Raw genomic sequence first — 14854 nt, 5'->3', positions numbered from 1 at the left:
GCAGGGCAGGAATGCTTATAAAGGTCTGTCTGGCTGAAAGATTGTCCCATGTCATCACTTTCTGGAATGCTGAGGAAAAATACAAGTCTAACCATACAGAGATTGCAATAAGCATAAATTAATTCTCTCAGCTGTGCTTGGCTGTATTATAGAAGTGCAGAATTCTCCTCAATATGCCTGTTTCAACACATTACAAGCATGTAAATAAATATTTTACTCCATCTACACACAGTGACACCATATGCATTATATTATCAATACTCTGTTCCCTTTAAAATTGCTAGAATATCTTAGATCCCCACCTGTCTTCTTCCTGGTGCCAAAGATTTATAGCTGGGGTTCCTCCTTTCTGGAAAGTGTAACGGGTTTACCATATGTGTTGGATCTCTGGGGTAGCAGACACATGAATCGTCTCCTCAATAGTCATTTCTTCCTTCTTTCTGCTAATTTAAGCCCTCAGGAAGCCCACAGACTTCTGATGGCCACCTCACTAGCTCACCACTTATGTGGCAACCACACTTTAGACTCAAACAGGGCACTAGCTGGGAATAAAAGCCAGCAAGGAACGTGCAGGCTGTTGCACTTAATATGAGGTATTGTGAGAGGCTGTTCACATGTCTGCACTGCCTTTTCAAGGGTAGGATCATATCTGTCCTGTGCATTTGTTATATCCTCAATATCTGGTTCATCACTGTATCCTCAGTCAAAGTACTTGGTTGGCACTTAGTAGTTGCTCAATGAATAGTCAATGAATGAATGAATACAACATAGCCAAAATGCTTATAAGTGGATAATTACCGTCTTTGGGGGGAAGCACGCCATGCAACTTGCGGGATCTTAGTTCCCTGACCAGTGATTGAACTCAGGCCACAGCAGTGAAAGCGCCAAGTCCTAACCATTGGACTACCAGGGAATTCCCAATTACCATCTTATTAAGATGCCCACTATGTAGATACATTCCCAAGTTTCTGGGTGAGAGCTAATCCATCATAAAGATAACACCAACCCATCCTATTATTACCCTCCTGGACATGCTCCATCAAGGGAGATGAAAGGAACAATGGTTTCTCAGTTCTGTGCTCAATGCTTCATGTAAATTATAGATATTATAATCCCCATTTTATAGGTAAGGCAATTGAGTCTCAGAGTGACTGATATTCTAAATTCGTAAGTGGCAGAGCTGGAATAAGAACTCCAAATCCAGTATACTCTTTCAACCACACCATAAACCTATACAACAAAGTGGCCATGGTCTGTATTAGTAAAATGTAGGGCAGTTGTCCCCAACCATTTTGGCACCAGGGACCAGTTTCGTGGAAGACAATATTTCCACGGACGGGGTGGGGTCTGGTTTAGGTGGTAATGTGAGCAATGGGGAGCGGCAGATGTAACTTCCCTCACTCGCCCACCACTCACCTCCTGCTGTGCAGCCCAGTTCCTAACAGGCCATGGACCAGTACCAGTCCATGGCCCAGGGGTTGGGAACCCCTGATCTAGGGGGTAGTATATTTTTCCCATTCCCTCACTTTTAGCCTGTGTGTGTCTTTAGATCTGAAGTGAGTCTCTTGTAGGCAGCATATATTTGGGTCTGGTTTTGTATCCATTCAGCCAGTCTACATCTTTTGATTGTAGCATTTGGTCCACTTATATTTAAAGTAATTATTGATAGATATCTATGTATTGCCATATTCTTAATTGCTTTTGGGTTGTTTTTGTAATCATTTTTGTTCCTTTTTTCTTCTTTGGCTCTCTTCCCCTATTTTAGATAGTGTCCTGGTCTGCCTCTGTTACTTATTCATATTATGATTCATTTATTTCCCCTTTTCTATTCCTATTTGGCAATAAATTACTCTGTCCTAAATTTGCCCCACATGGGGCTTTGTGTCAAGCAGTGTTTCTCAAACTTTAATGTGTGTATAAACTGCCTGCAAATCTAGTAAAAATGCAGATTCTGCCTCAGCATACCTGGGATGGAGCCTGAGAGGCTGCATTTCTGACAAGCTCCCAGGTGATGCCAATGCTTCTGGTCCTTGGATCACACTTTGTGTGGCAAGGGTGTAGATTATTGTTATATTCATTGGGAAATGGAAATCATTTTGGATGAAGAGCACTATGACCAAATAATGCTGATTCTTGTTGTATAAAGGCTGGATCAGTTAAAGCAGGTCAAATGGCAGTAACAAACAAACTGCAAAGTGGACATTGCCTGCCCGGAGTCTGCACAGGTGGTCAAATTGTAGTATGATCTTTTATAGTTATGTATATGTTTTTATGTAGGATATTTACAACCTTTCCTAGTTGGTTTTTATAACTTAACTTTTTAAAATGTAGTCTTTACAACTGTTCTATAAGATAGGAAAGGTATTAGCGTCCCTGGCACATGGAGTGCCCAATAAATGTTGGGTATTTTCATCCCCATTTTATAGATAAAGATGGAGCCTCAGAGAGGTTAACTGTTGGTCAAGCAGATGTCCAAACCTACATCTTCTGACTCCAGCTGCAAAGCTCTTCCCCAGCCCACCTAATCCTCCTCAACTGCTGTGTACATGTCTGGGTTGTAAACAATTTCCTTTTTTCCCGCTTTTCATTCAGACTTCCCTGTCTTTTTTTTAAGTATGTAACTCATGGTTTACACCCTCATGGCTTAATAAATATTAGTAATATTAATAAAAATCATATTAGCTGAAAAAGATTTAAAAGATGAAACAAAATTAATTTCCCTATTCTTTCCTCTCAATTCTCACTCTCCTTAAATAAATGGCCCAATTCCTCCCACCTCCGGATCTACCCACACACATTTTTTAAAAAATATTTATAGATTTTAAAAGCCTTTCCCAGCCCATCTTTCATCTCCTGCTGAGCACTCTTAATCTCACTTCTGTTACTGGCTGTAAATTATTCTGAGATATTATCACTTGTTAAGCTCTTGTGGTGTTTATGCCAGAGAGAGAGAAAGGCTAGTTGGCAGATGGTCAGATGGAAGTTTGATTACTTCTCTCCTTGCAGTGATTCCCTTTCTTCTGGACTTTATACATGAGAATTATTGAGGGCCCCCCCACCCCAACTTTAATGCCAATCTCCCATATTGAATGTGGATAAAGATGAAAGGAACTCAGAAAACAGTGGAACTGGCCGGTGGGCGCCAGGCCTGGGCTCGGGCGCCAGGACGCCGAGGCAGAGAGGCGCGCTCCGGCGAGCCGGGCGGCCGGCGCCATGACGCTGTTCCACTTCGGTAACTGCTTTGCCGTGGCCTACCTCCCCTACTTCATCACCTACAAGTGCAGCGGCCTGTCCGAGTACAACGCCTTCTGGAAGTGCGTCCAGGCCGGGGTCACCTACCTCTTCGTGCAGCTGTGCAAGATGCTGTTCCTGGCCACTTTCTTTCCCACCTGGGAAGGCGGCATCTATGACTTCATTGGGGAGTTCATGAAGGCCAGCGTGGATGTGGCAGACCTGATGGGCCTAAACCTTGTCATGTCCCGGAATGCCGGCAAGGGGGAATACAAGATCATGGTTGCTGCCCTGGGTTGGGCCACCGTCGAGCTCATTATGTCCCGCTGCATCCCTCTCTGGGTTGGAGCTCGGGGCATTGAGTTTGACTGGAAATACATCCAGATGAGCATTGACTCCAACATCAGTCTGGTCCATTACATCGTCGCATCTGCCCAGGTGTGGATGATAACACGCTACGACCTGTACCACACTTTCCGGCCAGCAGTCCTCCTACTGATGTTCCTTCCTTAGCGTCTACAAGGCCTTCGTCATGGAGACCTTCATCCATCTGTGTTCCCTGGACAGCTGGATGGCACTTCTGGACCGAGCGGTGGTGACGGAGCTGCTGGCCCTCAGCACCCTGGCCCTGTATGTCGCTGTTGTCAACGTGCAATCCTAGGCTTGGTGGCCCAGACTTCACGTACCTTTTCCCTGTCTCCAGGTTTCAGTGAAGTAAACAGTATTTGGAAAAAAAAGAAAACAGTGAAACTGTTACCATCAGAGAAACATCTTAAACTGCTCCAATCCTGAACGGCTTCCATTGCTTTTTAAGGGGCAGCACTGCATAGCGACCAGTCACACTAATGTTGTTACTGCCTAGGGGAAACTCTTCCTCTTGATCATTGCTTATTAATGTTCATTCCTAGTGGGGTAACAACACTAGAAGCTAAACCTATATACCTATCCCTAAGCCAACAAAATACAAAAGGACCTAATTAAAAATTAAACCCTGACTATATTCAATATCTTGTAATAACCTAGGAAACAAAAACAGGAATGTGAAAAGATATCTGCACCCATGTTCATTCCAACATTACTTACAACAGCAAAGATTGGAAACAACCTAAGTTGGATAATGCGACTGTAATAAATATATATATGTATATATATAGGAAAAAAATTAAACCCCAAACACTAATAAACACATTTCAAAGGTTTTTTTGTTTGGTTTGGTTTGGTTTTGGTTTTGCCTCCTGCAGTCTGAGATGAATGTATTAAAATAAAAGCCACAAAAGAACATTTATGGCATGCTTTGTGCTAAGCATTGTCTTAGGAGTTTTAAACCTCACAACCTTTTGAGTACTTTTACTACATCCCTTTTAAAGATGAGAAAACTGACTTCTCAGGAGGTTGAGGAACTAACTCAAGGTCACAGAGTTGCTAAGCCAGAAATTTAAGCCCAGGCAGTTGGACTGTAGGTCCAATATCTTAACTATGATTCTATGCTATTTCCCAAGATGCCCAGATGTCATTTGCCTGTGAGAATTTAAATGTAAACCTACAGCCTCTTTCAATTTTCAAAAATAAGAGAAACTCCCATTCAAAGCAGCTTAAGTAAAAGGTCAGGGAGAACTTAATGGCTCCTACCAGTAAGCTTTAGAAAGAGCTCACATCAGGGATGGCTGGATCCAGGCACTTGACAACTGTCAGGATTCTCTCTCTGTGTTCCTGGCTGACTGTCAAACTTATTCTTTCAGACCAGCTTGTGGGTGACCACATGGTGGGAAATCTTGCTGGGGAATCTCCAGCTTCATATCATAACATGAGCTCAGAGAGTTAAATATTCATCCTGCTGACTCCAGTAAGAAAATTCCTGTGAAAGACTCTGATTGACCCAATTTAGATTATGTTCCTATCCTTGGGTCAATCTCAATGGCAAGGGAGATAGAGAACTGTGATTTGCCCAGTCTGGGTCACATGCCTACCCCTGTGGCCTGGAGGGCTGGGTCTGTATGAGAACAGGAGAGGAAGTTTCCTATATATAAAATAGCTGCTAATGTATCTAACATGGTTTTGGAGTTTGTAAGTGCTCTTTTTTTTTTTTTCTTTTTTGCTGTACGCGGGCCTCTCACTGTTGTGGCTTCTCCCGTTGCGGAGCACAGGCTCCAGACGCGCAGGCTCTGCCGCCGTGGCTCACAGGCCCAGCCGCTCCGCGGCATGTAGGGATCTTCCCGGACCGGGGCACGAACCCGTGTCCCCTTCATCGGCAGGGGGACTCTCAACCACTGCGCCACCAGGGAAACCCTATAAGTGCTCTCTTTGATTCATGCCTTTGAGTCTCACAACCAGCCTGTGAAGAGGGCTGGTCAAGTATTACTAAGGAAACGGTGGTGAATTAAAGATGACCGCAGATTTTTTTGTCACTTCATTGAGAGATGGCTTTCGTTTCCCCTTCACTTGAATTTGGGCTGGCCCTATGAAATTTAATCAGTACACTGTGGCAAAACTTACTATAACTATTTCTCAGCCTTGCCTTTAAAAGGACTCGCAGTTTTCACTTTCTTGCCCTGGAAATACTTATTCTTTGGACACCCTCTTGAAACTCAGCTAGTAAGAAGTCCAATCCACATGGAAGGGGCTCATGAAGGCACTTCAGTCAACAGTTGCAGCTAAGCTTTCAAATGACAATCAGGATCAACTGCTAGTCATAATGAGTGAGCCATTCTGGACATTCTGGGTTGGCTTGGTTGGCAACAGTAGAGAATCAAACTAGAAACTAAGGCTCATTGGCTTAGTGTCCTACAGCTGGAAAGTCTCAGAGTTATGATGCTAAACCAAACACTCTGACTCTAGGCCCACTGGGCTTTCTTGGATTCCTCAGTGCCTCCTATTAAAACCATAACAAGTCGTAATTCAAAACCTTCAATTGTAAGATTTCTGCCCAGGATGGAGGTAGAGGAAGTGATGCACATAATTCATTCATTTATTCATTCATTTAACCAACATTTGAGAAGCTCTATGTGGCAGGCAACTGAACAAAATGCACTCCTGGTTCTTGAAGAATTCAGAGTCTAATCAACAGAGTGCCTAATAAACAGGTCATTTCAATAAGAATTGATAAGTGCCATGATGGGGAATGTGCAGGGTGCTCCTGGAAAACATGGTGGGCACTAAAACTAGCCCAAGACATGAAATAATGGGCACAACTTTTGTTGGGTGTGGGAGAGTATCTATGAATCTGTGTTGAGGATGTTGAAGAGGTATGTTTAGAATAAATACAGCTATTCATTAAGATAAATGTGACAGGAAACGGATAGGGGAGCAGGGAGGAAGAACCCCAGTATTTGGGATAAATACATGAACTCTAGTCTTGGTTGTACCCTTCCCTTATATGTGCTCTTGGCCAGGTCACTGAATTTCTCTGTAACTCAGCTTCCTTGTCTGTAAAACCAAGTTGGATCACACTATTTCTTCTTCATCTTCTTCCTCTTTTTTTTAACATAATGGTTTCTCTTCTTTCTTGATATTTTAAAAATTTTATTTATTTGGTTGCACTGGGTCTTAGTTGTGGCAGGGAGGCTCCTTAGTTGCAGCACATGGAGTCCTTAGTTGTGGCATACGAACTCTTAGTTGCAACATGCTTGTGGGATCTAGTTCCCTGACCAGGGATCGAACCTGGGCCCCCTGCATTGGGAGAGCAGAGTCTTATCCACTGTGCCACAACGGAAGTCCCCACACTATTTCTTCTTTGTGTACTTGACAGTTCCTTTCTCCAATTCCTTTAAGTCTTGGTGTTCCTCAGAGTTTGGTCCTTAGTTCATTGTGCTCTTCTCATTCTGCAAATTCTCCCTAAATGATCTCATCCACTTTTATAGCTTTGGTTATAACTCATATGGAAATGAAACCTGAGTCTATACGCTAGCCCAGTTTTGTGGGCTGTCTACCATTGTATTCCTCTTCTTGCTGCATGTCATTCCACAGGCACATGAAGCCCAACATGTCCAGAGCTGAGCTCATCACCTTGACCACTAAACTGACTCCCACTTCTGACTCCTCCCTTGGTTACTGGTGGCACCATAATAGTGCTCCTCAAGCCAATGACCGTGAAGTTAATTTCACTCTCCCTTTTCCTTTAAACTCACAAGCAATTGTTTGTCAAGTACTGCTTATTTTGCCACCTAAATATTTCTGGAATTCATTCTTTTTTCAAGATATCCCAGAAACGGCTCAAATTTAAAATGTTCAAAACTTAACTCATTTTCCCTTCCCAAACCTGATCGTCTTCCTGTGTGTTCTAGGAGAATGTTATCCCCATCCACTCAGTTGCTAAATATGGAACTTGGGCATCACCATTGATTTCTCCCTCTTTTTTGCCTTCCATAACCAGATAACCATCAACTCCCGATGTCTGACCTCCTATTTGTCTCTTAAATCTATCCACTTATCCATTCTTATTGTGATCATCTTTCACTTCCTGCAGCAGAATCCTAACTGGCTTCCCTGCCTTGGCTTCAGTCTTAACTTCCTCTGACTTCTTCTCCACAATGAAGCCAGATCTGATCATATCAGCAACTTCCCTCTCCCCCACTCCCCATTTTCCAATTCTTTGATTCCTGGCATGTTTCACCCTCTAGACTACAAAATCTAGGATGGGGTCATAATCCATTCACCCTTGTCTCCCCTGCACCTAGCACACTGTACTTGGCACAGAATAGGTGCTCAATAAATATGAACCCGTGCTCATGCCCCTTTCTGACTCTCCGTTATTTACAGCAGATAAATCCTTGACATGTTCTAGGTGTGGCAGACCTCTGGAGGCACAGAGTATCATGATACGGTTCACTGTTGCACGAGTTGAAAGCTATCAGAAAATAACTGCAAAATCAACGTATCTACTAAACAAAAACAGACTCACAGACATAGAGAACAGACTAGTGGTTGGGGGGGGCAGGGTAGGGGAGGGAATGAATGGAAATCTGGGATTAGCAGAGACAAACTATTATATATAGGATGGATAAACAACAGGTCCTACTGTATAGCACAGGGAACTATATTCAACATCCTGTGACAAAGCATAACGAAAAACAATACGACAAAGAATATATGTGAATAACTGAGTCACTTTGCTGTACAGAAGAAATTAACACATTGTAAATCAACCATAGTTCAATAAAATTTAAAAAAATAAATAACTGCACCGTAATAGTACCACATGAATTGCACAGCCAGTACACAAAAGGATGCATATCCCAAGGAATCTTCATGATGGCACTAAAGACTAACGTCACCCTCATGGCTCTGGGTAAACGTGTTCCCCTTTCCGGACCTCTGTTCGCGATCTGCAAAATGAGCACGTTGTGAGAGGCGAGGTAAAACCCGTGAGCCGCCCCCGGTGTGAGAAATTACCGGGCTGATGGAGGGCCTGCGCGTGCGCGTGCGCAGGGAGCGGGCTTTCCGGCGCGGCCGTCCCGGCGGCCCCCGGAGGAGGCGGGACGAGGCGGGTTCCCGCGGTTCCGCCGCGCCATTGGCGGGCGGTTTGAATGACGGAAGTGACGGGAGCTCGGCGATGGCCGCCACGCAGGCGCACAAACGGCTGTTGGGAGGCTGGTGTGAGGCGGCCGCCGAGATCTTCTCTGTCTGTGCCGCGGTTCCTGAGTCCGGGGTCCCGTTTCCCGGGTGAGTGACGGCCGCGCCGGCTCCCCCGCGGCCGTGGGCGTGCACGACTCCCCGAGGCCGGGAACCGGGAGTGTGCTTTGGATGAAGGGGGTGCCGCGCACGCAGCACGGCCCGCGGTTCTTCGGCCTCGGCGGGCCGCGGGCCCCGGCTGGGGTCGGGCTGGGGTCGGGCAGGCGGCCGGGAGGAGCGCCGGCGCAGCGGGCACGCGCGTCCCGACCCAGACCCGCCTGCTTCGTGCGACAGGTCACTCTGGGGCCTTTGGCGCGGGTGGCTTTGCGCGTCCTCCCGGGATCGGGTCTCGCGGGGTCCCTGAGCTTCCAAGTCAGGGCGGCCGGGAGGGCCTTCGCGGTCGCTACTGTGAACGCTTCTGGCAGCGTCCTGCCCACCCTGCCCCCCGGTCACCTGCGGAGTGGCCTCAATCCTGGTAGCCGTTTAAGAGCACTGCCTGGAATTGTTTCATGCGGAGAGCGTACTCTTTCTCGGTGTCTCTCACCTTTAATTTCTTAGATATTAAGTCCTGCCACAAACCCGAGCTTTTACAACAGTGGGGAGTTTTGAATCTTTAATATTTAGAAAATATTTGGCAGTTTATATTCGTTAAGTCACATAATCATCAGAACAACCTGTTGGACACGATATTGTGATTCCCCTTATATAGTTTAAGGAAACGAGACCAAAGTGACTTAAGGGTCTTTCTTCTTTAAAGTGGTAGTGTTGGGCCTTGAACCCAGATCTTCTAAGTCTGGTATATGTGATTACGATGTGCCAGCTGCCATTTAATCCTCAGGACAAAGTCTTGCAAGATAAGTAGCATCACCTTTATTATTTGTCAGTTAGAATACATACAATTTGAAAATCCATATTGATATGAATAAATACTAAAGTGAGGGAATGGGGGAAACTCTTTCTTACAGTAGGATTCCAGTTGGTAAGTGTAGAAGGAATAATGGAAATAGAGAATACCTTTTGACAAATGCCTTAGTAATTGTTTCAGGCAGTCATCAATGGATACTGAACTCAGTTGATAGAAGTATGGTGAGGAACATGATATTTATATAGCCTCAACTATCTCCACCAAATACTTAAAAAGGAAAAGTAGTATCTACAGTGGATAAACCTGTTAGACACCTCCTTAATCAAGTGATCAAAATTTGCATCATGTTAACATCACTTACCTCCTGGTGTGATGCACTGAGAAGGGTGCCTAGTGACTTCTGCAGTGGTCTTGGCAAAAATGCATAACCTTAGTCCAAACACAAGAAGGGATTAAACACATCCACATTGAGGGACAGTCTGCAAAATAACTGGCATCTTTTAAAAATGTCAAGATCTTGAGGGGGAAAAAAAAAACAGACTGAGGAAGGTCTCAGATTAGAGGAGTTGAAGGAGGCAAAACAACCTTGGCAGCCATTAGAACGTAATTCATAGACCCTCAGCCCCGGTGTTCTGAAGTCTGTTTGCATGGATGCCTTCTACGGACTGCTCCTAGTTAATGACTGAGCCTGGTGTGGATGTGAAGGCAGGCCCGTTCCTAAGACAAAAGGGATTCTGGCTTAAGGACTCCCCAGAAGTCTTGCTGAACCTTCCTTAGACTGCATGGCAGTCTAAGAGGCATCTATCCAACTTTCCCTTCCTCCTTCACTCAGTGTCTGACTTTCATGGAAGTCTGAAATGCTCCCATCTTTTACCAGCTCCCTCCCCATTTTCCCTCACACAGAATTTCCCCTAATAAAATCTTTGTGGGTTTAATCCTATCTTGGCATCTTGCAGGACCCAGAGTAACACAACAGTCAAAGGATATGTTTCCCTTGGCTTGGGTCCTGGTCCAGAAAATGGACCTTAGTGGGATAATTGACGAAATTTGAATACTGTCTGTAGATTAGTTAAAAGTATTGTGCTAGTGTTAATTTCCTGGTTTTGGTCATTGTACTATGGTTGACATTTAGAGAAGCTGGGAATTCTAAGACAGATTATTTCCAAATAAGTTCAAAAATTAAGAAAATGATATACAAAAGAAAACAGTTATTCTATCACGTTAGGAGATAAAAATAACAAGTGTATTATGTTTTCCTGTAATCCTCTAGGAAATGAAATGGATGGATACTCAAAACACTGAAAAGTTAAGTTTTTTTCTTTTTCGTTGAGGTTTAACTTAGAATTAAATACACAAACTTAAGTGTACTGTTTGAGGAATCCTTACATATGTATACACCTGTTACACTTGTGTAAAATCATCATACGGATTAAAATATGGAATATTTCTAGTACTCCAGCAGGCTCCTTTGTGCCCCCTCCTTCTCAGTAGTCTCAGAAAGATGACTGACCCCTATTTTAACCTCTTTCATCATGGATTGGTCTTCCTTGTTTTTGAATTTCATGTAAATGGAATTTTATAATATGTCTCTTTTTTGCTTTTTTCTCCTTTGGTACTATGTCTGTGGGACTTATCAGAAATTAGTTTTAATAGTTTGGATATGAGTGATTTTTCAGAGACCTTCAGACAAATGAATAAAGATGCATTGTGAAGACAATTTAATCTTGTTCAATTTTTTCTTCTTTGTTTAGTTCTTACCTGTTTTTCAGTCCCCACTCGCAAAATATACTGGCTTAAACAGAATTTTCCTCACTCTATATATTTTAGCATTTCAGAAAGTTAGGAGCCATATGGAGTAAGAAAATGGGATTCTTCCCTTGGTTCTGCCAGTAGATATTGTCACTTGGGTCAAGTCCTTTAACTTAAGAGGCCTTTGTTTCTTCTTGTCTAAAATAAAGAGAACAATTGGCACTTTTCCAAAGTTTCGTGCGTACATTACCAAAGCCTTGTGAGTATCAGCTGAGTGGGATGCACTGGAAAAGATTACTCCTTTTTTGGCATCAGATTGTAACAGTGACCACATATATGTATGTAGCACTTTACATGAATTAACTCATTGAATGAGTCATTCATTCATTCATTCAGTCAACACACTGAAGGACCTGCTTACATGCAAGGCACTGTTTTTAGGCTATGCACATAAAACCATGAATAAGATCATTCCTGCCCTCATTGAGCTTACATTTTGGTGGAGAATTCATTGAGAAAGTATTAGTTGCTATTAGATAACCCCAGCTTCTTCTGGCTGCTGTTTTTACACCTGAGTGAAAGCAGTATCTATCCACAGCGTGTGAAATAATGCCTGGTAGTTGTTATTCATTGTTATTATTTTAATTTGAATACTAAAACTAAAAAAAACCTAGAGCCTCGGTCCTTTAATTGTTAGGAATCTAACTAGAAAGGGCAAGCTGTAATTGATGAAAAACCAGAGGAAGGTGATACCAAGATAGCATAAGGTTAGTCCCCATATGAATGTGAAGGTAATATTCATTACAGGTGGGCAAGTCAGGAATGAGTGGTAGGTGGGTGGAACAAGAATCACTGGGGGGCAGCTTCAAGGAGAAGTGGTGCTTAAGCTTCGGAAAGGGAATTCCCTGGTGGTCCAGTGGTTAGGACTCTGCACTTCCATTGCAGGGGGGCCCAGGTTCGATCCCTGGTCAGGAAACTAAGATCCCACATGCTGCAGTGCAACAAGCCCACGTGCTGCAATTACTGAGCCTGCGCGCCACAACTACAGAGCCCTTGCACGACACCTGCTGAGCCCTCACTCTCTGGAGCCTGTGCACCACAACTAGAGATAAGCCCGCACGGCACAACAAAGAGCCCTCACACTGCAACGAAATATCCCATGTGCTGCAACTAAGACCTGATGCAGCCAACAAACAAATTGCTATTTGTAAATAAGTTGAACTTAGTTTACCCAAACTATTTTATTTGCAAGTACACAGCCCTTTAAATGGTAAAAAATATTAATATGAATTTTAAAAATTATTCTAATCTTTGCTGCCCTACTTTAATAGATATATATTTTTTAAAAATCAGAACCTTCATATTTAAAGTACTACATGAAAATGAAGAGAAAGGTGGTGAATGCCGCCGGCAAGCTGAGATTGAGTCCTAATGAGGAAGCCTTCATTTTAAAGGAAGATTATGAAAGAAGACGAAAACTAAGATTGCTACAGGTAAGATTTATTTGGAACATAGTGTCAAATTCTTTGTCTTCCCCAAATTATCAGTATTTTTTACATTAGAGTGTTTTAAATAAAATGTCGCATTTAACAGTCTTTTCTGGCTGTACAAGAGCCCTGGTTCTTACGTATTAACAAGTTTTGGAACATTTGAAAAGTATGATGAAACAGTAAATAAACTGAAGAAGAGTTTGAGGATAAGGACTGACTCAGTAATTATTAGGAAATAGTTCATTTTTTGAGATTATTAAATATTTAGCAACATTTTTCTTTTCTTTTTTCTTTATATATATGTATGTGTGTGTGTGTGTGTGTGTATATATATATATAACGTATATATGCAATACTTATTTCCCAAGATGTTCCCCCAATAAATTTGCAGAATACATCATCTGACATAAAGGCAAAAAAAAAAAACCCAAAAAACAAAAAAAACCCAAACAAAAAAACCTATGAATCAATACAAAAACATAGGCCAACATCCCAACCCCATTGCTGAAAACAGTTCATTTTAAAAATCATATGTAACTGATGAAGATTCGAGCAAGAATATTTGAATGACTTTGAAGAAGATTTACTTCTTCAAAGATAATTAGCTACTGAAATAAATTTATTCAGAAGTTGTCTATTCTTCGTCTCTAGGAGTCTTTTTAGAGTTACGTAGTTAAGTCTTTGTGAAACATTTTAGGTGCCGTTCTGTCTAGAATTGGGGATGATGTATTACAGATACGGAATTCTCATCTAGATCTTTCTGTACTTGTCTGGGCTATAAATTTTATTGAATCATGCTTACCAATTTAGCCTCTTGTATGGTATTAGAATGATAATGGCAGTCCGATTAGATCTCTGGGGAGGGAACATAATTGCTAATCATGGAACTTTAGAAGTAGTCTTGAGATTTTAATTTTTCCTCCATCACTTGGATTTTCTGCTTTAAATAGGCCTTATCTAATATAATATGAATATTCAGGAGAATTGATGTAGCTAATACCTAAAGAGAATTCATTTAAGTTCCTGTTTCCAAATAGCTTTTCAAAAAAGTTGCAGGAAGCCTCTTTTCATAAAATGTGTTAAATACTCATCCTTCAGGTTCGAGAACAAGAAAGAGATATTGCTTTACAAATAAGAGAAGATATAAAACAGAGGAGAAATCAGCAACTCACTCGTTTGGCAGAAGAACTAAGGACAGAATGGGAGGAATCACAAACTCAGAAAATAAAGAACTTGGAAAAACTGTATTTGGCAAGTTTAAGAAATATGGGAGAGGGGCATCAACAAGCCAAAGAAAATGTAAGTGAGCACTTATTTGACTACCTTCCTGTGGTAGTGATACTTGTTAAAAGCAGATTACAGTTGTTAGACACTTACAAAAATGTTTTCATGTATAGAATTTGCTGTGGGCAGCCTGAACTTTTTTGTAAATTTAATATAATTTAAGAATTCTGCTAGGTTCATTTCCTAGTAAGAGTCATGTCAAGAATAATCTGTTTCCAGTGATGTTTAAGTTAACATTATTCTCTAACAAATTTATGGTTACCAGAGAGGGAAGGTGGGGGGGATAAATTAGGAAGTTGGGATTAATATATACACAGTACTATATATAAAATAGATAACCAACAATGACCTAGTGGATGGCACAGGAAACTATACTCAGTATTTTGTAATAACCTATAAAGGAAAAGAATCTGAACAAGAATATATATATGTATATAACTGAATCACTGTACTGTATACCTGAAACTAACACAACATTGTAAATCAACTATACTTCAATTAAAAAAAAAAACATTATTCTCTTCCAGTCCTTAACTGTCTGTGTAAATAAAATAATAACCTTCAGAATTAGAAGTTGTTATTCATTTCAAGGATTTTGGACAGATTCAGTGGAGTGAATTCAGATTTC

At 42.0% G+C, this 14854-nt stretch overlaps 1 protein-coding gene, 1 non-coding gene and 1 pseudogene across 16 annotated transcripts in view; all 3 read left to right on the top strand.

Annotated features, from left to right (window-relative positions):
• Window positions 1-3187: 3187 nt before the first annotated feature.
• LOC117313295 (BOS complex subunit TMEM147 pseudogene) lies at window positions 3188-3928 on the top strand (annotated as a pseudogene).
• A 4839-nt stretch (window positions 3929-8767) lies between these two features.
• The window catches only part of CEP295 (centrosomal protein 295), a 48339-nt gene continuing 42252 nt past the window's right edge, over window positions 8768-14854 (top strand). For 6 of the 15 annotated variants that reach the window (XM_033862141.2, XM_073808308.1, XM_033862140.2 and 3 more), the window contains exons 1-2: window positions 11033-12945; window positions 14041-14241. In XM_033862141.2, the coding sequence (XP_033718032.1) occupies window positions 12829-12945; window positions 14041-14241 (318 nt within the window). In that variant the 5' untranslated portion in view covers window positions 11033-12828. The other 9 variants (XM_073808309.1, XM_019923753.3, XR_012333368.1 and 6 more) reach the window with 7 other exon arrangements.
• TRNAG-UCC (transfer RNA glycine (anticodon UCC)) lies at window positions 12355-12428 on the top strand. Its single transcript has one exon. It is a non-coding gene; the product is annotated as a tRNA-Gly (tRNA).

The sequence above is a fragment of the Tursiops truncatus genome, chromosome 8 (assembly GCF_011762595.2).
Source record: "Tursiops truncatus isolate mTurTru1 chromosome 8, mTurTru1.mat.Y, whole genome shotgun sequence".
NCBI classification, from domain to species: Eukaryota; Metazoa; Chordata; class Mammalia; order Artiodactyla; family Delphinidae; genus Tursiops; species Tursiops truncatus.
The sequence above is the reverse complement of the archived record's forward strand: the minus strand, read 5'-3'. Positions and strand labels throughout refer to the sequence as shown.